This window comes from Balearica regulorum, chromosome 5 (assembly GCF_011004875.1).
Source record: "Balearica regulorum gibbericeps isolate bBalReg1 chromosome 5, bBalReg1.pri, whole genome shotgun sequence".
NCBI lineage: Eukaryota > Metazoa > Chordata > Aves > Gruiformes > Gruidae > Balearica > Balearica regulorum.
In genome coordinates, this window is record NC_046188.1 from 59,286,713 (window position 1) to 59,312,865 (window position 26,153).

Sequence of the window (26,153 nt, forward strand, 5' to 3'; positions counted from 1 at the left end):
TTGTCTTCAGCCTTTGACCAGCTTGGAACTGATAGCCAGCACAAGGGGCAAAAAGGCATTGGCTTTCTGATTCTGCTCTGTGTTTTACCAAATTTTCACAGTTAATTGTGCCCATAGGATGCCTGTGTGGTGACTAAGGATGGGAAAATGAAGGCTATGGACTCTGGCCCCAAGTTGGTAAAAGTGGTTTTAAGCTACTGATATGCTCTTCCATTTCTGGAACCACTTTGCACCAGTCTGCATCCTACTGGCACAAGAAAAACTATCCTTTTTGTCTTGAGCTCGTTACAAGTAACTCAAGGCATCACTAAGGCAGCTATGGATCCCTAAGTCATGTAAGCACCCCTTCCCTCCCACAACGATGCAAAATGCTGAAAAATTGCCCTGAGGGATTATCCTTGCATTCCATTCTTTCAAAGTGATCATCCCAGAGCTGGCCGGGCTGATTGGCAGTCAGATACTTCTTTTCAGAACAAGGGACCCAAACTAGCCTTAATGTTGGGGAAAACTGATTCCACATTATTAATCAGCAAAATTAATGACTAATTTCATTTGGCACTGTGAAAACATTTTATATGTCTTTCAGAGGTGTTACAGATGTACAATCCTTTCTTCTCTAGTCTTCAGCTACAATTAGCATACTTTCTCACGTCAGAAAAGAAATGGATGTTGGGGTTTTTTTCTTAGCAACCTTGCAACTATCACTCTGGACATGGCCGTAATAGTTACGCCTTTAAAACTTTTTGTTCTTCCTTGGTGCATGATTTTCATCTGTAGAATTCACTGGAGTAGTCCTTGCAGAGTATTTTGGCAATCAACAACAGCTATATTTGGTATGAACAGATTCAGTACATTATGAACTGTTAAAGCATATCTGGAAAAGCGAAGAGATAGAATGTATGTGAAGTTTACTCTTGTTCTTTTACCAAATATCCAGTTTCAGTACCAGATTACTAAATGAATGTTTGCACACAGCAAATTTACCTTTCCCCATTGTTTTGGGATAGCATATTTATAACAGTTTTAAATTAATCTTACATTTATGTGAAATAACAACACAACCTGAATTTTGAAGAAAGACTAAATTGAAATGAAAAAAGAAGTTGAAGAAATATCAATGTGATGATCTTTTTTTTTTATTATCTACTACTTTAAGTTCTAGATTCCTCTGATATTTCTGCTTTATAAACAAAAGGTTGTCAAAATTCAGAAACGGATCATTAGGAAAACCAGGCAATGAGTTTAACAGCTTTTTTTCTTCCACTTTTGTCTGGATCTGAGAAAACTGGCTGTTCCCCTACTCTTTGCTTATGCCCACTGGATTGTACAGGTATAAGCTGACTAATCTTGCAGGTCACCTTTCATTTCACACTTTTCCAGCCTCTATTGGCTGCCTGAGTCTCAAAGAGATTTGTCTGCATTTGAGCTACTCCCTGTGGAAATTACTTCTTTTCTTTTCGGCTGCATGATCTAGCAAAGAGTTTATTACATACAGAGATGTAATAAATCCCCACAGCCCCTTTGTCTTTCCATGGTAGCATAGTATGCCTGAGCATGGTAATCTAACCACATTCCTTTGGCTCAATAATGCATTGCTGTGACCTGTCTAAGCATCAGTTAGAGGATGTCTTTGCAGCAAAAATCAAGAGCTCAAAGAGCTGTGCTATATCTGGTCATACAATTTTTGGATTAAAGCTGGCCCTCATCCCCCTGGCTCACACTGCACAATGAAGCTGTAGAACAAGCTCACCACCGTAGGATGTTGTGGACGCCAAGACAGACACGGTTAAAAATGGAACTGGACGCATTCTTGGGAGGCATTCACTGACTGATGACAATCAGTTAAGATAGTCCAGATTCCACCTCCAGTTCATAAAGATTATAAAGCAATACAGGTGAGGCACAACAGGAAAAGGATTGCTCTGTCTTTGACACCATCTAACTACCTACTAATGTTTCTGGTCATACTGGATTTTCCTTATAGGTCTGGCTGAGCATTAGCAACAAATGCAAAAGGAAAGGGTTATGGTGTATGGTCAAAAATGTGTAAGAAGAGAACCAGAGCAAAACTCTGAGCAGAGCACCCCTGTACACCAATCCTTCAAGGTATCCATGGAATTCAAGGCCTTTCCAGGGACAAAAAAGGCTAAAGGAAAGGGGAAATAAACCCCAACATAAACCCAACCAACTAAACAAAAAAACCCCAAAACAAACCATACACACTCCTCCCCACCCCCCAACTTATCAGGGGCACTAAATCAAAAAGGAAAGGTATATAAGAGTTGCAGAATCAAAAAATAGTATAGAGGGAATTGAGTGAGGCATCAAGCACAGAAGCCCTGAAGCCCAGAAAAAGGCAGAAATATGACTTAGGTATATATGCAGGTTTTTTTCAAATAGAAGAGAATTCTTCGAGGTTAAGGAAGAGCCAGGAGTTTCATGAAATTGCCTGAGTGAAAAGTACCACAGCAGCAAACAGGTCATCAAGTCACTTTGGAAACAGATATATCTCTAATAGTGTAAACACTGCTTTTCCCTCCTTTTAATTTACACACACTAATAGTACAAATAAAGAAGTCTCAGATAGGAATGAACGGTTATGTAAGGTGAAATCTGCATTCCTTGTGTAACTGCTGTTTACATAACGCCGGCGTGGCCCCAGGCCCCAGGGAGGGCAGTGAGCTCCGGCCGCAGCCCCGCACAGCCGGTGGTGCCGCACGCCTCGCCCTCGGCCCTGCCCAGGCGGGAGAGAGGAGCGGAGCGGAGCGCAGTGCAGTGCGCATCCTGGTGCTTCATAGTGGCAGGCTGACGTGTTGCCCTCTTGGCGAACGTGGTTACAAAAAAATAAAATATGTTGTTTTCCCACTGTCTGTGGGGTAGAACAAAAATGATGGAAAAATTCACAAGCTATAGAGTGCCACACCTAATATTTTAGATGAGCTTTACGGAAAGAAGACAGGGGCTTTCTAAGTCATTTTGAATATAAGCATAGGCCTAGCTATAGCTTTTTTTCTTAGGCAGGTTGGATAAAAATAATAAAGCAATTCCTCCCAGGTCAAGTTTAAGTTTCTACATGAAACTTAAGTTGGATTTTGGGTTGGATTTCTTGCCAACTATGCCTGCTTAGCACTACACAAGCAACATAGAGAAGGTTTATCTGGGCTGTAAAATGGCCACTAGGAATCCCTGTGTACAAATGAACTTTGGAGGTTGTAGAGTTTCACTCACACTTGTACAAAGAGAGATTTGGAAAATACACTTCTAAAACAAAGAGAAGACGGGATTTTCCGAGGACAGGGAAGACTGCAGTTCAGCAACACCTAGCCCTGAGTTCGTTTAAGGCTATATAATGTTTGTGTAAGGTTATGTCTAAACCCTATCTTGCATTTCCCAGTTTCTGGGCAGTTACGTGCTCCACCTGCATCATACAGATATCTGTTATTTGGGAATGAAACTTTTGACTTGAGGGCCAAATAATCCACATGCAAACCCTTATCACAGTTCATCACAAAACCTTAATGGTCATCTGAAAGTAATACAAATGCAGAACCGAGTGTCACTTAACGGAACTATTTGCATTTCCACTGCAAATATAATATGTAAACCCATTATAAACATACAGTTTAGATTCCAGTACTGATTTTTGCAGAAATCAAATAATTCAGAATATTCTTTATTTTAGGGGTTTCCAAAATAAGACCATAGAGTTCCCCTTTGTGAGCTGTAATTACAGTGTTTCACTATTTATCATGCACTGTCAGTGTCTACTTTATTAGACTGTTTCTTGCTGAATATTTATGTGCATTCTAAGCAAATAATATTCCTCTTAAAGCTGAGCAAAACAGTTTTGCACATCAGAGTGGCGGTTAAAAAGTATTTAATCTGCATATTACTTAACAGATGTGAAATATAACTTTCAGAAAATCATCCATTTTATAAATCAGATAAAAGGTCTCTCAGCTTCACATTTGTGTAATACAGTCAGGTCTCTCCTCCTTAGAACAGTTGCAGAATTTCAGATAAATTATGTATCATGTCAGAGCAAGGCAGTCTTCTATCAAGGGTAAAGACTTGCAAACTCCAAGCTAAGTAGGTTTGAGATAAACTGGTTTTAAACTAGCATTTTTACTTGGCTGTTGTGACAAAGCAAAGCAGCAAAGAATTTGCCAACTGGCTGGAAAGAAACCTTTCCAAATATCTGAATGACAGTTCACAATTCCAAACACACCAAAGCCTCCCATCTTGCTTGTAAACCTTTCTTGTGCAACAAAGTATTACAGTATGTTCCATTTATAAACTCATGGAAAACTTATGTTATTTCAGACTGAGATTATTAGGACTGTACAGATACTTTCCTAGTTTATTTTTAAAGCAGTGACTGAACAGTCCTTACACCAGTTACAATCCTTTTGTAACTGCTATAGTTCCCACTTCCATTTCAGTTTTTAAAGAACCAGATTTATATTTGCATACTATATGTCTTTTATTTTATAATAATATACCCTGGGACAATTATACTCGCAGGTATCCTTTCAGAACAGAGAATGTCATTTGACTGAAAAAAACCCAAGAAACTGAATTCCAAATTTACTATCAGTTCTAATGTCAGTGCATATAATTTTCAAAACATTTTGCATTTTATAGAAGCATAATTGTATCTTGTATGTACATATTCCAAACACTACAACTATCCAAGATGGAGTTTATAAAAAACTGGCCTAATCAAAGTTTCTCCTCCTTGTTGCCCTCTTGCATACTTCCTGGAATGGTCTTGAGCAGTCTCTAAAACATAGAAAATTTGCTGCTTCTATTTAAAGTAGGATCCAAATTTTCAGATTCACAAATTCTAGTTTAACTCAGTACTGAGAAAGACCCAATCATTTGTATCAAGAGTTCTTAACTGGGTCTAATTCAAATACAGGACTGAATACTCATATGCCCAATTAATTTCGACAAGTTTTTTCAAAAGCAGTGGATAAAAAAGATGATGCTTTTTTGATTTGCTGGCTTTACAAAACAGACAGATATAATTTGCTCTGCATAATTTCTATCATTCAGTGGAGCAATTTTCTCCCTTTTTTGAATTATTACAATTTTCATCTCTTGTTTTGTATAAAAAGTTGAATCATTCTTCCTTTCTAGTAGAGAGTATTTGATAATGCGATTCAATTACATTTCACATTTGACACAAACCTCCCCTCCAGCTTTTGGAGATTACTTTATTTAACTGTGGTTTTTTACTGTTGGAATGTCAGTTACTCTTCAGTAAGTAAATGCATGTGTGCCAAGCATATCATTAACTGAACTGACTGAAGATCCTAAAAGAGAGTACTAGGCCTAATATTGCTTGGATGCCACTAATGGGTACATTATAGATTGAAATATTTAATTTGATCCATTAGTTGTTTTGTTGTTATCAATACCACAGTCAGTAATATGAATCTATTCTTAAAAATGAATTCAAAATCCATTACCTTTTAAGGCACTGTTCAAATGAAAGCAGTATGTTATAACAACTGAAACAATTTCAAGTGAGAATGAGAGACCATTTCCTAATTTTGATGAATATCCATTCCAGGTTTAAAGATCTCCCAGACAAGATTTCTCTGTTTCTAAAAATAAGTATTAACAACACAGATGTATATTTAGGGTTTTATTTATTTTATTCCATTTCTCAGTAGATGTTGACATGCAAGCAAATCTTTAAAAGTTTTATTGCATTTCCTTTTGTTAAAATAGACTGACTGCGAAAGAGCAGTCCAAATACCATGTATACGGGAATAATCATGAGTTTACTACTTTCACCAAAAGAATAATCTCTAAAGTAGGGCTTAAAGCAAGTTGAAGGCATAACAGAAATACAGAATTTAAAAAATAATATAAAGAAACATTATCAGTTGTAAATTTGTGTTAAAAGGAAGGGGATAACTTTTTCTTGTATAGTAAGATTAAAAGGAGAAAAATAAATACATTTTTACACAGTGCAAAATTTACCTGAGAGAACTACTGCTTGCTACACAAAAGAAGTCAACAAAAACCCAGATGGCTTCAGAAAGTACTGCCATTTTACAATAGGAACCAGAACATTTATAACTCTGGAGACACTTGCACTACTTTTAGTACAGTTATAAAAGTATAATGTATCCACAAACTGGACTGGCAGGAAGAGTCCTTCATGGGCCAGATGGCAAATGTTTAACAAGGTGTTGACTGACATCACTGGGGTGTTCTAAGTCTGGATGCAAAGTTTAATGCTTTATGTTTTGCAGGTGCTAATGGAAGCATAAAATAACATCTACTGTTGAAAATATGATATTTCATTGTTGTCAGCTTAGTGTTACTTCCATTTTCCAAAGACACATGTGAATTGTTCATTATGAGAGCAGAGATGGGACATGAAACTGGATGCTCTGAACACAGTTTGTAAAATAATTGATCATAGTAATTGCTTCTGCAAAATGTGAGAGGACTTGAAATATTTTCATGTTAATTTATTACCATTACCCTATTCTTACAATCCATCCTGATGCTATTACACATCTTGCAATAGTATTTTCTCAATGCTTCAATTACTATAGATGTATTTACTAACTTATGATCTCAGTTGCCTTTAAAGGTTTCCAACTTGTTACAAAAGGAAAGCTCATTTAAATAGTCATGGTCACCTATGACTATTTAATACAGTCATAGCACCTTCAGTGCTTTTTCTTTGTTAAGGCATTTTTAAGGTCTCCCTTCTGTGTGAATTCTCTGGCCTTCATAAAATATGGACTCACACTGCAATGTTTTCTTCACTTGAGGCACACAGAGCTGCCTGTTTCCATGAAAGAAAACTGTAGGAACTCTGCTATCTTTCAGACCATTATTTTTTTATTGTGGTTGGTAGAAAGCCAGCAATAGCACAAGAGGGAACTCTTCCAGGCTCTTGCATCCCAAAGTTAGAAGAGAGATTAAATCAAGTGCAGAGGCAAGACCCAATTGCTAAGCTGAGAAGAGGAATTCAAGAAGCAATGGGATACCTGAGTCCAGCAGGCAGGGCACAGTTATGATTAGAGGGCCACTAAGGAGCCCAAATTGCCAGGCAAATGCTATGATGGGAAGCAAGAAAGTTTGGGCAAGTTCAGGCAAGTAGTTTTTGAGAAGGACATGGGGAACAAGAGAAGGGAAGCACGACCAACAGATCAGCAATCAATGGGTGTACTGAATGGCCAGCAGCAACAGGTGTCCTTTACTCATATATCATGTGGGCAGGGCAACCATGAGTCAGACTTACAGACACTTACAGTATGTAGTTTCCTGGGTGGCAGATGGCTTGTCTGGGTGTAGCCTGGCAGCAGCTGATGAAGACATTCAGAGTTACTGTGGGAGAAACATGCACACACAGCATAAGCCTTTTTTCCAAGCTGAGCAAGAATGTCTATTTTTAAAAAAAGTATTATTATTATTTTAAAATAATTATTTTTATGATTTTGGATGGCTGACTCATTTTCAAATGCGTTGGATTGGTACATGTCTCATACAGCAGCTGTAGCCATAATTCTTAGCTTTTTTAAGCTAAGCATTATGAAGGTGATCATGTTAACACTAGTACAAGAGTCAAAATAGCTGGTCTTTGCAACTCAGACTTTGCAAACTTTTGCAACTCTTCTTTGGGACTCAAACTTTGTATTGTCACCTACTTTTCACTTCTGTTCCTTCACCAGCTGTGTGAAATAAGGGAATTTCTGAAGCCAAACCCACCTGAGGTTTATGAATGGAGCATTTCTTTGTTTACCGAGTTGGGAAGACATGGGGGGAACAGTACACTTGCCACAGAACTACCTGATCCCTCACATGTTTTGGGAGATCTACCTTTGCCCTGATTATGTTTTTATACAAAGGACCTTGTTCTTCAGTTGCTACATTCCCAGTGTTTCCCTGAACTGTAAAGATACTTTTATATTTAAATGTCTTTGAATTAGACTCCAAGTATTATAACCCAAATTTACCGTAAACATCCCTAGAACTTTTAGCTTCAGGGCCTGGAATCTCTCAAAATAAGGTCAAATTATTTAACATTAATTTTTTTCATTCCTGCTGAGTCATGCTTGTTTTGACCTTCAGTTATTTGTCTTGGGCTTTTTACCTGGTAAGTGTTTTTGTTTTTTTTTTTAACTCTATACGAGTATCTGAACCGTATCACTACACTTAAGGGCGGACATTGTTGAAAACACTTTTGATAGGGATACATCATCAGCAAACTTACTTATCGGGTGTCATCTTTGCACCAGCCTCACGACGTTCTGGTCTCGAACCAAAGTTTTCTACATTAAAGCGCTTTTTGCAGAGGAGTTTTGAAATAAGCGCTTGCTAAGGCGGCACTCAAGAGGCACCCCGCGCCGGCTACCCCGCAGCTGAGGCAAGCTCGGGCGGGCTGAGGTGGGCCGGGGCCGGGGCCGGGCCGGGCCGGGGCGGTGCGCCTTGGGTAACTCCCTCCCACGCCGACGAGGAGACATGTGACAGCGCGACTCTATCTTGAAGCCTCTGAAGGGGAAGGGGCCGGCACGGCGCAGGGAAGGAAGATTTCCCTCGGATCCTCTGGCGTCCGCTGAGGCCACGGCCCCGCGGGGGAGGCCCCGCTCGTGCCCCTCACCACTCCCGTCGCCGCAGGTGCAGCCGCGGGACAAGGGGGGCCGGACAGTGGCCGAAACGGCTGGCGCCTCCTGAGAGAAACAACCCCCGCCACCGCGAGCGGGAGTCTCCTCAGAGAGGTACGGATAGGGCGCGCACCTCACCCCGCCCTGTCAGGGCGACCGTTAACGGCCCCCTGCATCGCTCGCCCCCTGCGCCAGGGCTGGGCTGGGCGGAGCGGGGCAGGGCAGCTCCCCCTTCCTCCCCGCCCCCCCGGCCCAGCCGGACCTGTGGGACAGGGGGGGGGGGGGGTCGACCCTGTGGCTGGCGCTTCGCCCGGCAGGAGGCTGCACTCCGCGCTCGCCGCCCCCCTTCTCAGCGCTCTCCTTCCGCCTGCCCCCGGCCCCACCTGCTACGGAGCCGTCCCGGGCCGCGATGCTGCTGCCCAGGAGGCAGCTGGCCGCCCCAGCGGTACTAGCGGCGCGGCGAGTGGGCTCCTCCGCCCGGGGGCCGTGGCGGCCATAAAGGGCCGGGGAGGGGGCGGCGCGGCACTGCGGTGGCCGGCTGGCGGGTGAATGCGGCAGAGGGGAGCGGCGGCATCTGGCGGGAGCAGCTCCTCCCTCTGTCGCTTCTCCTACTCCACCGGCGGCTTCTGATAGACTCTTTCCAGCCGGTGGCAGGGCCCGGCCCTGCCCCAGCATGGCTTTCCCTGGGGCGCTAGGTAAGTCCTGAGGCAGGAGGCAGCGCCGTGCCGGGCTGGCCCGGGGTGTTGGTGACCTTGGCCGCCGCCCTGGCGGGGACGGGCCCTGGGCGGCCGTGTCCGGGGCTCCTGCGGCGGGAGCGCCCCCGGGCCGAGCCCCGCGCCTGGCCCTGCCCTACCTGCTGCCGGCGGCAGGATGCGGCTCCCCGCCCTGCCAGCTGACCATCCGTGGGGGCTTGGAGGTGATGGCGGTTGTTGTTTTCATGGTGTGTGCTCATTACATATTCAAGCCTATTACATTCCTGATCAATAATTGCTTTTTAAATAACGATGCCATCATTTTTTATGTAGCATGTTTCAGGAGAAATAGCTTTCTTTTCTTACACAAAGCTGCGGAACTAAAGAGCACCAAAATAGCCTTTCTGTGAGAGAGATATCTAGGAAAAGAGCATTTGCTGGTTGCTGGATGGCACTCATACCCCCTCCCCATCCCATTAAGATGTCTAGCTGTTGCTTTCTGTTGCTCACTTTGGGTAAAGGACAGCACTCCTATAGAAGGATACGGGATACAAGATCCTCATTTCTCTTCAGTTTGGGATGGCACAGCTTACTTATTGCAAGAAGTGTCTCACGACTGTTTTACATTTATTAAACTAATTTCAGTGACATAAGTTAGGAGTGATGTGGGTGAACATACCTTTCAAAGTGTTTAGAGCCTTAGTCTCGTTTGCTTGAGCAAAGAACATGAGATCAGGTTCTGTAAGAAAGAAAAATCCTTTGGTGTCAGTAGAGGATTGTACTTGTATCTATATATTCTGACTCTTCACTATCTTATTGTAATGATCTAAAATACAGTATGGTTTTTCATGCACTGTATTGCCTATTGCATTTCTGTTTCTGATCACAATTCCCATTGAAAAAGTTCATTTCTACTAGGAAAATACTCAGTCAATGATAAACATACAACCAATTGATTTTTCCTGTCCTAGTCAGGTAAGTACTGAAAATATTTTAATTGGTGATTTAGCTGCAAAAGATACATTCTTTTATATTTTACTATTATTGCTAGCACTTGTACTGTAGTCCAGTAATTATAAAGACTGTCTTGCCTGTCTGAAGTGGTCCAAAAGGCCCTTGTTGCTGGCAGCTGTATGTATGGCAGTTACTGTTGCTGACAACTGTGTTCATTGCGGTCAGTGGAAAGACTCCCATGACTTCATTGAGGTTTGAAATTGAGAAACCAAATCTAAGTTTGGATGCTTCTAAGACATCACAGTGCATTGTCATTGAATCACTCAGCTAAACATGTATGTATTTTTATATTTCTTATGTAGTTATACTTGATTTTATGAAGACTCAATACTAATTGCAAAACAAATACTCTCCAGGCAGAAAAACTGCATAGAGTCAGATCCACAGTTCTTTAAAATCAGTGTCGCTTTTCCACTGGGCTGTGAAATGGTTCATACGAAATAAGAACACAATGTAGATGATGACTAAATTGCCATGTTATGGTCCAATATACCTCTCATCACCTTTTCATACTATATTTGCTTTTAGAATAAAAGCAATAGTGTTCTCAAAGCAACTGTGAAAACAGGTGAACATTAATTAGAATCTTTTAGGCTGAAAACAACAGGATCACATATCAAAAGGATCGCATATCAACATGTGAAACTTGCAGCATGCCTACAGAAATACTGTAATGCAGGCTCTGATAAGTTATGCCTGGAGTGATTAAAAACTGCCATGCTGACTTTCAGCATACATCGTTATTTACATGAATATAATCTTACATGTTTGCATTTTTGTAACAAAAAAGGATTCTGAAATGCCAGTTTTGGACACACACTTCATATTCTGGCAGTGCTTGTATCCATTTCTTGTGATATGTTCATTGCTATTTTTAATTTATGTAATAAAAATTTAATCTTATTTGTGACAAACTCCATTATACTGAAGGCATTCAAAAAGCTTTATAGTACATAATAAACAATGCTGGTCAGTAGCTTACAAGGACTGTATTTCTCCTCCTCCAGAATGCTACTAGATAAGTCAAAATTCACATTTGGGATTGTATGAGAATGAAATAAAGTCATGAAACTACAGAAGAAACACTAAAGATGGTATTTTTAGTAGTGCTGTTATAATAAAATGAACATATTTTGTGATGAAAGGCTATTTAAATAAAAATTTTAAACATAAAACATATTTTTAGTTTCTACTTGGCATTGAAATATTTTTCTAAAGTCCATAGCCTATGTGCTTCCCACATACAATTCAAAAGCAGGATATGAGCTACTGAAACTAAATATATAAATAAAAGTCACTGAGTTAACTACATATTTGCTCCTGTTGTGCAACCATTTTACTTCACACCGGCTCCATGACTTGCTTATTTGTGGAAAGGATGGGGTGAGGTAGGAATGTGCAACCTTCTTTTCCAATTTGCTTGTGGCTCTAAAATTGGTTTGAAATCACTGAGCACAGAAGGTGGCAGGCAACTGAATGAATGTGATTTCCAAGTTCAGTGCAGTACGTACAGCTAAGTATACATTACATTGCATGTAATAGTCTATCTAATTACGCAAGTAAGTGGAATCTGCTGACAAATTTGTATGTACATATCTTAGGAACTTTCATGAGTATACCAAAAAGTTCCTGATTCACAAATTGGCATGGCTCCACAGGTAAAGATGCTCTGTGGATACCTGTGGTTCTTGTGTTCAGCATACTAGTTAAATTTTGCATAGCTGTTCTACTTTATTCTGCCTTTGCTCAAAGCTCTTAGTTTTCATCAGTGTACCACAAAAAACCCCCCAGTCTCTCATATATCTTTATTCTTGTAGTTATAACTTTGTCAACTGTCTTCCTTACTAGCCGAGATGCCCAGACAGTTTCCAAAGCTGAACATCTCTGAGGTTGATGAGCAAGTGCGACTTTTAGCAGAGAAGGTGTTTGCTAAAGTTCTCCGAGAAGAAGACAGCAAAGATGCCTTGTCGTTATTCACCGTGCCTGAAGACTGCCCAATTGGGCAGAAAGAGGCCAAGGAAAGGGAACTGCAGAAGGAACTGGCAGAGCAACAGTCTGTGGAGACAGCTAAAAGGTTTGTTCAGTAGTCGCTTTCTTAGTGGAAATTAGTTTTTTAAATGAGTTTGAGTTAATACTGAAGTATTTGGCAAATAACATTCTGTCTATTATTACTTCAGGAGAAAGATCAACAGCAGGTACCAAGGGCACCTGCGTGATGTGCTTCTGTGTTATGCAGGTGTGGGGATGGGCCCTAGGGAGCTTGGATTGGTGAGGTTGTCTCAGCTGCGTTTCCAGCAATAGCATAGACGTTGCTTAGGCAAGTTTAACAAACAGCATAGCTGGGCAGAAATGAACACAACCCTGTTTAATGTAAAAGGGGTTAGAAAAAGAAACACTTCCCTACCCTATTATTCTGGTTTCATTCAGAGAAATGGAAAATTTTAACACAGAGAAAATGACAGTTGGTATGATACTTCTTTTAGTCTCTGTAAAAATAGATGAAAGCAAAGACTTGACATTTAACATCAAGGGAGAAAGTGAAAAGTGGTATTGGCATAATGAGGTTATTCATAGGTTTCCTTAACTCACAGAGATAAAATATAACCGCTATCAGCCATAAAAGTGCACATTTTGACTTTTCTTTAAAAAAACAAAACAAAACCAAAAAAACTGATCCGTCTTTGGTTTATCCATTAATCTAACGAAGCCAAACTTGATTTGATTTATGATTTTCTTCTGTGAGAGAGGTAGCTGTACCCTGATGTCAGGCTGTTCCAGTATCTTCACTTCAGTGGACTGGCTAGACCTTTTCCTAGAGTCACATGAGCACAGCAGCAGTCTGACACCAAATGACTTGGATGTGTACAGACTCATCAAAAAGCAGGCAAACAAGGAAGCCTTTGAAAGTGGTAGCTAAACACATGTGCCAAGTTAGTTGCAGACAATCAGTTGGGCAATGCTTGGCATCATATTTCTGAAAGAGAAAAGAGTCAATTTAATTAATTAAAGGTATGACACACTGATGATACAGGCTGAGACTTTTGATTTTGAAGTGTGCAAGGGGGTTTGTTTCCCAGTTGGCATGTTCACAGACATAAACAAGCACAGAAGGGAAAACTAGATGTTTTCATTCAAACAACTATTTGGTATATCTTTCCTCCTGAACTAGTAAGTTTCACTTTTAATTTGGGAAATTGTGTTACAGAAATACGTTCTGTGAAATTGTACCTTGGGTTTCGTACAAGTTTAACTGTGGGAAGTGGGATATGATATGTATGTTGCTTCCATGTGGGAGCAGAACAAGTATTCATCCCTGTCCTACAGGACTGAAGCATACTTCAAGGACAGTTACATGAGTAAAACTTCTGTTGTTTTCAGTTGCAGTTTATCCAACACTGCCTTTCAAGAATTCCATACTGATTTCAAAGGTGGCTACAAGTACTTAAGAGAGGATGGAATTTGGTCATAGGGTATTAATCATATCAGCACTGCATGTTCTTGTTCTTCAAAATGTCACAGAAGTAATATACAACTTCCAGAGAGTTTTCCAGTATTCTTTTTTCTTTGTTAGTGGTTCTTACTAATATTTTAAGGTTTTGGCATCTAGTTTTTAAAATGAGGGAGTATTTCCACAGTGCAAAAGAAAGTGATATCACAGTTAGTTTATAACATTTATTTATTTATTATATGAACATTTAAAATACATTTAAATACATTTAAACTGAGTAAGGAAAATTAATTAAATCTTTAGAGATATTCCAAAACTTCACTTAAGGTATTACAATTACTTCACTGAAAAATACAGCATTCTTTTTTAGCTGGTTTGTCTCAGGTACACATCTATCACAGTTTTGCTGAGAAAGGGCAAAAGTTTTTAAATCTATGGAGGTTAGCCATTTAGTGCCCTGAGGGAAGGAATGGAGTTGCATATCGAAGCCATACTATGCTATTACTCTGATAACCAACATTAGCCTTTCGCTCAAGTCTCCTAAAACACTGCCTAAGGAATAACTATGTGATCATCCTTTTTCTGAGAAGTTTAAGTGAATGACTGTATACAAAATTTTGGTGCATAGTCTGGTCTGACAACTAGATGAGTTTTTAAAGCCTGCATGTTTTGGAAAGAATGAAAATAGTCAGATCCACAGTTCTTTAAAACCAGTGTCATTTTTTCCACTGGGCTGTGAAATGGTTCATACGAAATAAGAACACAAAATAATGTAGATGATGACTAAATTGCCATGTTATGGTCCAATATACCTCTCGTCACCATTGCATACTATATTTGCTTTTAGAATAAAAGCAATAGTGTTCTCAAAGCAACTGTGAAAACAGGTGGACATTAATTAGAATCTTTTAGGCTGAAAACAACAGGATCACATATCAAAAGGATCGCATATCAACATGTGAAGCTTGCAGCATGCCCACAGAAATACTGTAATGTGTATAATAGCATGATAACTTGTAACAACTTACCATACCTAACATTCACTTGTTTCTGTCTGATACTTTGTGAATTCTGATGCTACCAGTCTCTAAGAATCAAGTCCTCCTAAAGTAAGCACAGCGATCGCATTTTTCTTCTGTACAGTGACTTGCTGAAAGTGAATTTGTAAGAAACAAAGCAAACATTAGGGCATCTTACAGTGATTATATACATATTATGGTATATTGTATTCGCGTGGAGAGCAAGTGCAATTGCGTGTAGCATATATCATGTGAAACGTCAACAGAAAAAAAGGTAAAAGCACAAATATTTTGTGAGCAAGATTTTTCCTGTGCTATGAGAGATTTCATTTGTAAAATTTCTTAGGGGGTGATTTCTTTGCTGTAATCAGTTTTCCAATGTATTTAATGTTTTATATTATGGCTTATTTTATGCTTTATACTTTGAATTCATAGGAAGAAAAGTTTCAAGATGATTCGATCCCAGTCTTTGTCATTACAAATTCCATCTCAGGAATGGAAACCACCATCGGTCAATCCTGTTCTGTCTCCTGCAACACCAGTTCTTCCAACTGCTTTTCTGCCAGTCCAAATGCCATATGATGTACCAGAATTTCAGAGAGTTTCAATTAGTGGGGACTACTGTGCAGGGGTAAGAAGGCTTCCCCCCCCCCCCCCCCTTCCTGTATCTAGGGGGAAAAAAAATCCCAAGCAGGTAATGTATATAAAGTGTGAAATGCCACTATGTTATGGCTCTCTGCAACAGACTGTAAATTGCTTTGTGAACATATAGATTTGTAAAACAGTTAAAGTAAGGTCAGGTAGTTTTATACTTTTTATCATAAAAAATAAATGGATAAAATCATAATCAGGCATTAAATAAATGGGTAATATATGGTAGGAGAAAAAAATTTGTGCGTGTGTGTCTTGCATGTTGTATTTGGACTCTGCTCCTGGCACTGGCTTACTGAGACCTTGGGTAAGATCCTTATGGTCAAGCCACATAACACTTAGTTTCTGGAAATTCAGTCTCCTTGTTACCAGTGTGGATTCAGTTTGTTGCTAGAACTGCTGATTTATTTTTGTCAGTATTTATCAAGGCTTTCCTTTCAGGTTACAGTTGATGATTATGAACAAGCTGCCAAGAGCCTGGTGAAAGCTCTTCTCATTCGAGAAAAGTATTCACGTCTTGCCTACCATCGCTTCCCAAGAACAACATCTCAGTATTTGTGTAGCATGCAAGATGAAAAATGGAAGGTTGAAGATGAAGTGTATCCAGGTGAATATCCTTGTTCTTCTTTTTAAAATATATTAAAATATATTTTAAAATAAATTTTAAAAATGCACTGCTGTAGTAAAGGTAAGTTGGATTTTTTTGATGATCTGAGTGTCTTTGCCTGTAATTTATTCTGTTAGTAAGCAGTGAAGAATCACTGACAGACCTAAGTTATAAATCCTGTGTCTAATCTGAAACTTTTAAGCTGTCAAAAGCTAAAAAACCATATTAGATGTTCATTGATTTCCCTCTCCCCACAACAAATGGGATGGTAGGTAGTACACTTCTGTTCCTCCAGGAAAAAGATATATGGTTATGGTTTAAAGTGAAAAGTAATTCCTCCTGATCTTGGCATGCTGAAATAAAAGAGATTATGAGCTCATCTACACTGTAAATTGAAGCATGATACAGACATGCCAGTTAGCAAGCCTGTAGGTTCACAGGCATGGCACGCCTACCAGGTCAAGACTGGAAGCTGTATAGTCATATTTGTTGGATATTCTGCCTGGGTTAATAAACTCTGATCTCTCAACAAAGCTTATGAGGTTGAACATATTCCCCACTATGTATGTCACAAATGATATTTGTCGCTTAGGTGGGTTGTGTCTTGAAAGCTTTGCTTGTGCATTAAAATGTTTGCACTGCTAGTTTTTGGATCAGCCTATGAGGAGCAACCTTTGGTCTGTACAGATGTGCCACTGTCGATGTGTCCATATTGTTGGCCATGTATTCTCACCCATTAAGTGACATTTTAAATCAATTACCTTCTAGCTCAGTGGTTGGAAGAGAGTGAATTAACATGTTTTCAAGCGTTTGCTCTACAGAAGGAGTGAAAAGAGGACAGTATACTGAATATACAAGACAGGAAAGATATGTTGGAACAGCTGCCAGGGAGAAATTTCCAAGCTATTATTAGGTTAATAACTTTTTTACAGTTATGGTTTTAAACTTATACCATAATAAAATCTCGTTACACAATGTCTTAATTAGCACAAGCTTGAACTGGATAGTTATGAATATTAGAGATAAGAATGGTATCAGTTAATAACATACATTCAGGTGCCCTAGGTGAATAAAAGGACTAGTTAATTACTTTTCTGTCTTGGCTTAACTGAACAGGTAAAAGAAGAATTCTCAATGACAAAATGAGCCCAGGAATGTAGTTCAGTTGACATAAATGTAGTTGAGACACTTATACTAGTTGCATTAGTAGGATATTGTGAAAGAAGTGATGAACATAAGCTGAATCTCCCAAAGTATGTGTGTTTGATTTTCAGAAAAATAAATAATTTTGTAAAGAGATTACAAAACCATACTGAGCAAGTCCCAGCCCTGCTTCTAGTACTTGCTGATTTTGGTCATGATCAAAAGGCCAAGGGAAAGACTAGAGTTGTGTTGTACTATCTCTGGCTTCTGCACTTCTTGGTTCTATTAAAAAACACTTAAACATAAAAATAAGGAGTTTTAATAAAAAAACCCAAACACCAAAACATATACAAACAAAAAAACCTCACAAACAAAACAACCCAACCCCACCCCCAAACCTACAAACTAACCACTGCCTTGGTCAGAGTGAGACAGACTGAGTCTTAAGTTATTTCCTGCTCTACCATGAGTGAAGTATATTTACTAATGGTTGAGAGAAAGAGGAAACAGTCCTAGTATGTATGCACTAGTCTAGCTCATTGGATTGTGGGAAGGACAGCGGTGAAGTATGGTACAGCCTGTTCTTTTCTGACTGATGTTTTAATATGAGAACAGCTGCATTACTGTGTGCTTAAATACAAACTTCCAAAATTACTACAGTGAGTCAGAAGGTGAAAAGAAAATAATGAAAGTGGGTATGAAGTCAACAACTCTTCTATTGTTCAAAAATCTCAACTGTACTTTCAACCATCCTAATTTAAATACTTCTGAAAAATTATTTTGAATTATTTTGTATGCCATCATACATTTATAAAGAATAGTATTAAATCTATAATACATTGGTTCAGAGAACTCTAATAATGTATAATCTTTGAATTAAGATAGGCACTTAGCTTAGAGAAGGACTGCAATTAAAGCCTGTCAGTATAAATCTATGTTGTAACAACAGATCTTTTATAGTAACTGAAAATGTGATTTTAATGAAAGTATTAAGATCTGTTAGAAATAAGCATTAGAGAAGCAGAAAGTCCTTTTTGTAATTATTTTGCCTTTTGTGTAAGTTATTTCTTCTAAATGTGAATTTACATTTTCAGATTTCCATTCACCCCCAGAAGAAAATGAAGATCCTTACAATCTTGATGATAGTCCAGACAATTTGGATTATGTTATCAAGATAAAAGGTGGCATTCCCTTTGTTTATGATAACAAAGAAATGATGGAACTCAATGAGCCTCGGAGTCTGCCATATCCCGACCTGGAGACCTATACCCTGGACCTGAGCCATGTTCTTGCTCTAATTGCAGATGGTCCAACGTATGTTTCTCTTTCTTCTTTGCCCTTTCAGGCTGCTGGTTAATTTTAGTTTAATACTTCTCACTTTTGTGATATTTAATTCCTCAACGTACTCATTCAACAGTAATGTTTTGTTTTGCCCTTCTCATGCATTAATGCATCATGGATAGACTTAAAAGGAAAAAAACCACCCCAAACAACCACATACAGCTATATTTCATTTCTTTAGTTTCTTTGCATCAACCATGGCAAAATGAAAAGCAGTTAACAGAAAAGCAAGAAATTGGCCAAATGTTCCCATGCAAGTCAAATCTGACCTAAACTTCTTGAGGTATAGGAACTGAAACTTGAACCTCAGCATAGGCCAAAACAAAATAAAGGTGAATTTGAGGGTTTTGAACAGTTGCCTGGAATTCCTTCATGTCTGCTCTACTCTTGCTGCATGAAGAGAAACCCTGCATATATAGAGCATACAGAACAGCTCAGCAGTATAAATCTTCAGTCTGATTTGTTACAGATGTGAATTAGCTGCTCATGTGCTGCAAAACTCATTCATGCATGCATAATTGAAATAGGTCTGAAATTTTCCAGAACCATCAAACTCCTGGGAAATCTCTAAAACCCAGAAATACAACAACTCTAGTACAGTCACTGACACACTCATGACAAAGCAATGTCCTTGCCCAGTGCAAAATGAAAACATGTGCATCCAGTTTTTAAGTTTACTTCCCAGCTGAGGACTGGAAACATCAAGGTTTCTCATGGCCCTAACACTAGGAAAGGAAAAGAATCCACCTAAGATGGAACAAAGCGGGAACCTGGACTGTTGTTCTGAACTATTTGCCCTGCCTGTCAGCACTGCATTCCTTAGTCCTTTTGCCTTTGAGAGATCAGCACTTAGAATGTGACAAGTTAGTGACACCTGATGCATTCTTTTCCCTTTGACCCTGTGTGTGACACCTGCAGCATTACCTGTCTGCCTTGTGCAGTGATAATGCCAAAGCAGATGGGCTGAACAGAACCATCCCATTCCCTAAGCACTTTTTCATGAGCAAAAGCCTATGCTTCTGCCAGCATTATCAGCACTCCTGCTCCAAATCAAAGCTAGCTTGGGTGTGCTTGTTTACAGTTTGCAACAGGTAAATGCATTTTCAGTTTTGGTGTGTTATATTCCAAGAGACAGATAGTGGGAAGACTAAAGGACAAGAAGAAAAACTTGAAACACAAGTCCTACTGAAGACCCTTCCTTTTGCAACTTTTGTTTCTTGATCAAGACTGTTAACCACAAGTAAGAAGAGCCTTGGTAGGACGTGTTAGAACACTCAGCACCTTTGTGAACATAGGAGCAATCATCTGCTTGTTTCAATTCAGATTAAGCTTTTGCAGGCTGATTCACACTCCCTGATAAATACACAAAAGCAAAAAGGAAAAAGTCTTCAGTAATCCTGTTGCACAAGGTCTTCATACAGTATTGTGTTTCCTTGTTTGCAGCAAGTGCTTTCCTCTCATACATGTCTGTCACACATGGGGCTGCTTGGAGATCAGGAAACCATTGTTCTTTAATCTTTGCTGCTCTTAAGCTGGTGAAATCTCACCCCTACTCCTCAGTCTTCTGAATAATAGCATAACCCAACAAAGACTTCGTGCTGCAGACAAATGGGTCCTGATCAGTATCAGATACGGTGAGACTGTGTTTGAATCAGACTTACAAATCCATTATGGGATTTTTGTTCCTTTGAGGAGAGATTGACAACAATAAAGCAGAAAAAAGAAGGCTGACTATTACATTAATAGTGCTATAAAAATATTGTAGATTCAATAAGTGACAGATGGTGAAGAGAATTACCATGTCATTGGTTAAAAATAGAATTAGAAACATAACAGAAGATGAAAGTGAAGACAGGAGTAGGCAAGCAGGAACAAAAAAGCATGATTTTTCCAAGAAGAGCACAAGAAATTATTTTTGGGAAAAAGTATTTCTATGCAATATATATGTTTTTAAGGCATCAAAAATGGAAGTATATTGGATCTTATCTTGGCTTTTTATATTCACATTGAAAAACCAAACAAACTTTGGGGAATTTTTTTAAAGATTATTTTCATAGTGAGTAAGTCTGGATTACACTTTGTTTCTGTTACTCATAATGCGATCCGCTCATTGGATATATAGTTTCAGAGTAGTAGCAACTGACATCACATTTTATTATAGGTTTTATGCTTTCTCTGGTCATCTTTACTAAAAGAACTGCAGTTTATGCACAGATGCAGTGATAACACTTGGACAACTTAATGGACATAACATGATTATGTAGAGTTCTGTTTGAGGTTTCACTAATAACTTTGGTCTGAAATCATGTTGGATATTGACTTATATATTTGTTAACTAGTAGGATAAGAATGGATTTGTCTTGGTCTTCATAAAAAAAAATTGTTTTTACTGTGAAAACTTTCAAGTTCTGTCTGAACTTGAAATACAAATAGCTTTAAGTTACAGTTAACTTTTGTGTTTTCTTTTACAGAAAAACATACTGTCATCGGAGGCTTAACTTTTTAGAATCTAAATTTAGTTTACATGAGATGTTAAATGAAATGTCAGAATTTAAAGAACTAAAGAGTAACCCCCATCGAGACTTCTATAATGTGAGAAAGGTAAGTGAGGAAAGGATTAAAGGCATGATGTTGTTTTTAGTAGGAGTTCCAGCAATTTTGCTTTTCTTGTGTGAGGTGTAGATGTGTGAATTGATGTGTGCAATTACATTATTTTAAGAATATGGAAACTTTTCTACATGGGAACACTCCAGGAAAATTAACTTGAATGTAAGTGGTTTAAATGGATTATGCTAAACTCATCTCTTATTCAGAATCAAAGGGGCTTAATTGTATGTAAATTGCTTTAAAGGAGTGAAACAGTTATTCAAATGAAGCTCATTTGGATTACAAATAAAAATATCCACATGGAGGTTTAATTCAGTTTAATTAATTCACCTAAAGACAGTCAAGTACATTCCCCTGCTTTCATTTAGCTATGTCATACTAGACTGTAGAACAGCTGTATAGATTTTGTGTAAAAATTTCATTTCCTTTTGAAAGTACATGTTTAAATACGTGTCAAGAGAAAAAACACCTCCCACAGAAAGTGAACTGAGGGTTCGTGCTGCTATTAGTACCTGATAAAAAATGGCAATGAAATATTAAGTAAAAAGATTGTTATTGGAGTTACATTCTTAGCTGCCTCTGAGATACACTGGAATGTAATTAGGAGACAGGTAGGGGAATCAAAGGGCTGATGTCATTTCCTGACATACACCAAAGGTAGCTGCATTCTCCTCAAAGCATGGTAGCAACAGTGTTATGCTACTTCATTTGCTTCCCTTTCCTGAAGTTAAGAGAAAGTTACTGGAGAGATAATGCTTCCGTTTGATAGGTGAGATTTCTTCACAAAGCAGTAATTGTTGCTGGTGTTTTTAACCACTTCATGTCCCTTTTGCATTGTTTCTATATGCAACTGGAAGAGATAGTCCTTATTTTGTAACTTCAGGGTTTAGATCAATAATCTGTCTTGTTAGGTTTTGGTTTCCTAGTACATCAAAAAGTCTTTTTGTCTTTTTCCTCTGGTGTTCGGTATGCTTGCTACTGAATGTTTGCTACTGTTGTGGTAATAAACTGACAAATACAAAATCTACTAAACAAAAGTTTTTGATGAATGCACCCCTGTCTATCACAAGGCAGATGGCTTGTTAGGTAAATTTTAATGAATTTCACACTTTTATCAGTTAAGCACGTGGATGGAAGGATCTGTTAGCTAATTCACTTAAGCAGGACTCAAGCAGCAGTGACTCGACTCCTAACTTGACAGTTTTCTTGCATAACCCTGGACAAGATATTTACTCCATGCCACATTCAGATAAAACACTTCACTAACCGACAGAGATGTAAATAATAAAACACATGGTGACTGAGAGGTGTGACGGACAGAGGTGTAGATCAGGTAACTGCCTAGACAATCAATTCGATTACTGAGAAGCTGTACTTAACAGGATTGTACTTGCTGAGTTCAGCTTTTGATTTAAAAGCAAATGTTCGATGTCTCTGGGCATATTTTAATTATTTTCTAATTATCTACTATTAAATAAGTCAATATACAAATAGATTCATGCTGTTCAAAAGCACAAAATGTGCATCACTTCCCCTCTGGCAATACCCATATTCAAGAGAGTGGGAACAAGCTTGCTCTTCTCTGGCAGAGACCATTCCTACTGCTGCTCATTGCTTTAAAAATTCCTGCTGCACAGAGTTAATCTTGCTTAAAGTAGTATTTTTATGAAGCAAGCTTACAAGTAATATTTTTATGAAGTTCTCTCTATGGAAAGTAAACTGCATTGTAGACAGTTCCTGTAAGCCCCACAATAATCTTGTTTTCTCTATGTCTTGTTAACCCAAGTAATCTGTAACTTCCCTGATGTGCTTCCTCCCTAATAACAGTATCAGCAGTGAAACTTACAATATGAAACAGACACTTCTAGGGCCAGTATTTTCAGGATGTCTCTCTGTTAGTCAGTCCTAAACAGTGTGTACTTCTTATAAGGAAAGCAAAAAATAAGATTCACCTCCTAAAAGAGCTGTTAGTGAAGTTGTCTATGACATCCCTCAGACACTAGTTAGAGATCCTGGTACCTGTTTGCTTCTATAAAAGAGCCAAAGTAACTGATGGAAAAGGCCAAAATTAAAACAGTTATGAATGCAATGGCAAGGTCAATCAGTGAACATGTATTATTGCACTTAGAAAGGTACAGTAGAAACTTGGCCAACATTATTTACTGGCATGACAATCAAAGGTTACTGGGTTTTCTTCCCCTTCCTGCCCCCTTTCCCCCTTTTTTTCCTGATTTAATAGGAGTTCTCCTCCAGGGAGTTCATCTATTTAATAAATCCCAAGATAATGCTCCTATTAAATAAGAGAAATGTATGTATATGTCTTACATATTGGACTTAACCAGAATGCAACTAAAGATACGTTTTGCACTGATCAAGCTGGAACTGGAAAATTGCCCTTTAATAACCAGAGAAATATTTCTCTAGACAAGAATCCACAGGTGGTAAGACAGTATGGCTGGCTCCCCACAGGAGGTGGACAACTGTCTGTGTAGGAGAACGCTAACTTTAGAGAAGACTCTTGAGCCCGTCAGCAGGGCCCTCCCACGATCTCCAGCTGATGCATAGCAAAGTGCAAGCAACACAGATTCTGCACGTGACTCCTGGGTTGCCTGCCTTAAGGATGAAATTAAGTACTAAGAGTTTAGCCCTACAGCACACAAACTCAGAACTGAGTTTTAGTCTTTGTGTACTAGAGTGTCCTGCCTTCCAAATCAAGTATGTGAGGTTTTTTGAGCAGGGCTTAAATAGATTGCTGTGCCCAACAGCCTCAGATTATTCAGGGCCAATAGTTCAGGTTTTTTAGCTGAAATACACCTTCAAAGTAAAGGACCTACATCTGAATATTATTTTACTTTTATTAAAATGTTGCTAATTGCAGGAGGCATTTACTGTGCTTTCGTGGAGTTGTTCTTGTTACTAGGACCTTTGGTTTGTCTCTATTGTTCTTTCTAGGGGGGAGGTTGTTGCCTTTGATTTTTTTTAAAGGTGAAGCCAAGATACTTGTTTACTTAACGTGTATTTAAAAGCAGTGTAGACATGGCGCTTAGGGACATGGTTTAGTGGTGGACTTGGCGGTGTTAGGTTTATGGTTGGACTCAATGATCTTAAGGGTCTTTTCCAACCTAAATGATGCTGTGATTCTATGTATTTGCTACCTTTATGAAGTAGATCTATGTACAGCATTGGTAGATGTCCTTCACTGCAAATAGCTTTAATGCAGTTTTCATAAGATGAAAAAATGACAGCCTAAACCTCATTCCATATTCTTTCTCTCTTTAGCCATTATTTCAGTGTGTCAGCAAACCAAACCTGAGGATATGTCATAGCAGTGACTTTTACACATCATATTCTTCTGCCTACAGACTCACTAGCTCAGATGCTGAGCCTCGTGTGGTAGCAGAGCTTTGGCTTAGGCCAGGGTAACTGTGCATGGAAGAACGCAATTTCTAGAGTGGCTTACGCAGCCCTGCTGAATTCTATATTGCAATAGCTGGTTGCTGCCGTGACATACCATTTGGTCTAGATCATTTGCAACTGATTGCTTTTTTTTTTTTTTTCTCCAAAGTATTGGTTAGACAAAAAGGAAGTAAATTCTAGCTTCTGTTTGTGACCACAAGGTTGAAATACCACTTGATACTTCTAAGAAAGGAAGAGTGGGTTTTTATACTTGTAAATTCTGTAGATCTCACCAAATACTAAATGAAATTAACAGATGTCTGCTTTTTAAACATATGATTAAAAGCCTTGTGAGTGAACAGTGAATCTATACCTTAACTTCCCTGAGCTTTGATTCACTCTAAGGTTGCTTCTTTTTTCCTCTCCCTCTCCTCTCCCAGTAGCTACTTACTGACGTCAGTGATGAAATTCAGTTTCATCATATAAACCACAAGTCATAGTGAATGGGAAGACTTATGGGTTAGTATCAGATTGAAAGGACAAGAATGCCTTTGTGCGCATCTGTTAGCATGACATGTAATGGTGCCTCACCACTATTAACTGGCAGTAAAGTTGTATTTTGTATTTTCAAAGCACTGTGTGTACTACTTCTCCCCTCCTATCTTGTAGAGCTGCTGAGGCAAAATTCTTGTGTCTACCCTCAGTCTTGCAAGTGAGCACAAAATGATCAGGTGGAAAGCCATCAATCATTGTAATGCAAAAGTTCTGTAGAGACCATAAAGCTTTTCCTCTGTCCTTGCTTTTCATAATTAAAAGAACAGAAAAATAAATTTGTTTCTTTTTGCAGCAGTCTATTTCTGTATTTGTGTGAATACAAACATTGTAAGACTTGATTCTGTGCGTTTTGCAATGAGTAGAGCCAAACAAGAAGCTGGAGACACAGGGATTTGCATCTCCTGGTTTCTGGGTTGCTCTAGATGGCATAAGCATGAATTAGACAAGCTTCTGTGGGGCTATGCCCAGCTCTAGGTAGGATTTTGGCTGCCAGGAGCATTACTATGCTACCCTAGGGTAGAGTATTTTGTCTTGTGCCTCTCATGTCTAACACAGAGCTGCAAGGAGAGAATCAAGCTCATTGTATAAAGCTGTTGCATCCTATCTGAAAAGCTAACACAGTATGGATATATTGGTGAGCAGGGAGTATTGCAGTGGGATGTGGAATGATTTCCCTTCAATCCAGCATTGAAGTAAAGGCTGCAGAGGAGTCCGTGTCAAATTCGTGAAGCTCATAGCTATTGGGGTATAAGTATTTACCAGTTAAAGTGTATGTGTTTAGAAAATCAGGTAGTTCACAGCTGTGGACACTATTCATCTATGCACTGGAAAAGTTCAGTATCGTTCAACGGGCTGCCCTTGGCATTTGTTTTTGCTGTATTTATCACTTAGCACTCTGAATCTAGAGCATATGCCTAATTCTCTCTGCCACACCCTATTTCTGTTATGCACAGAGAAGCATCCATAAAATAGACTGGAGATGGATGTTTTGTGGAGATTTGAGAGGCAGTGGAAGGAAAGAGAAGCAATGCAGGAAGATGAGGG

General features: G+C 39.0%; 1 protein-coding gene and 1 long non-coding RNA gene across 5 annotated transcripts in view; one reads left to right on the forward strand and one right to left on the reverse strand.

Annotated features, from left to right (window-relative positions):
* Window positions 1–641: 641 nt before the first annotated feature.
* LOC142602106 (uncharacterized) lies at window positions 642–8,475 on the reverse strand. The gene is made up of 3 exons (XR_012835798.1): window positions 8,246–8,475; window positions 7,284–7,359; window positions 642–874 (listed from the first exon to the last, which is right to left on the reverse strand). It is a non-coding gene; the product is annotated as an uncharacterized LOC142602106 (long non-coding RNA).
* A 139-nt stretch (window positions 8,476–8,614) lies between these two features.
* The window catches only part of AMPD3 (adenosine monophosphate deaminase 3), a 35,943-nt gene continuing 18,404 nt past the window's right edge, over window positions 8,615–26,153 (forward strand). For 2 of the 4 annotated variants that reach the window (XM_075755167.1, XM_075755170.1), the window contains exons 1-6: window positions 8,944–9,331; window positions 12,191–12,416; window positions 15,245–15,440; window positions 15,902–16,067; window positions 18,305–18,524; window positions 21,023–21,152. In XM_075755167.1, coding sequence (XP_075611282.1) covers window positions 9,310–9,331; window positions 12,191–12,416; window positions 15,245–15,440; window positions 15,902–16,067; window positions 18,305–18,524; window positions 21,023–21,152 — 960 coding nt within the window. In that variant the 5' untranslated portion in view covers window positions 8,944–9,309. Of the gene's footprint in view, window positions 8,751–8,943; window positions 9,332–9,356; window positions 10,618–12,190; window positions 12,417–15,244; window positions 15,441–15,901; window positions 16,068–18,304; window positions 18,525–21,022; window positions 21,153–26,153 lie in introns of those variants that run through there. The other 2 variants (XM_075755168.1, XM_075755169.1) reach the window with 2 other exon arrangements.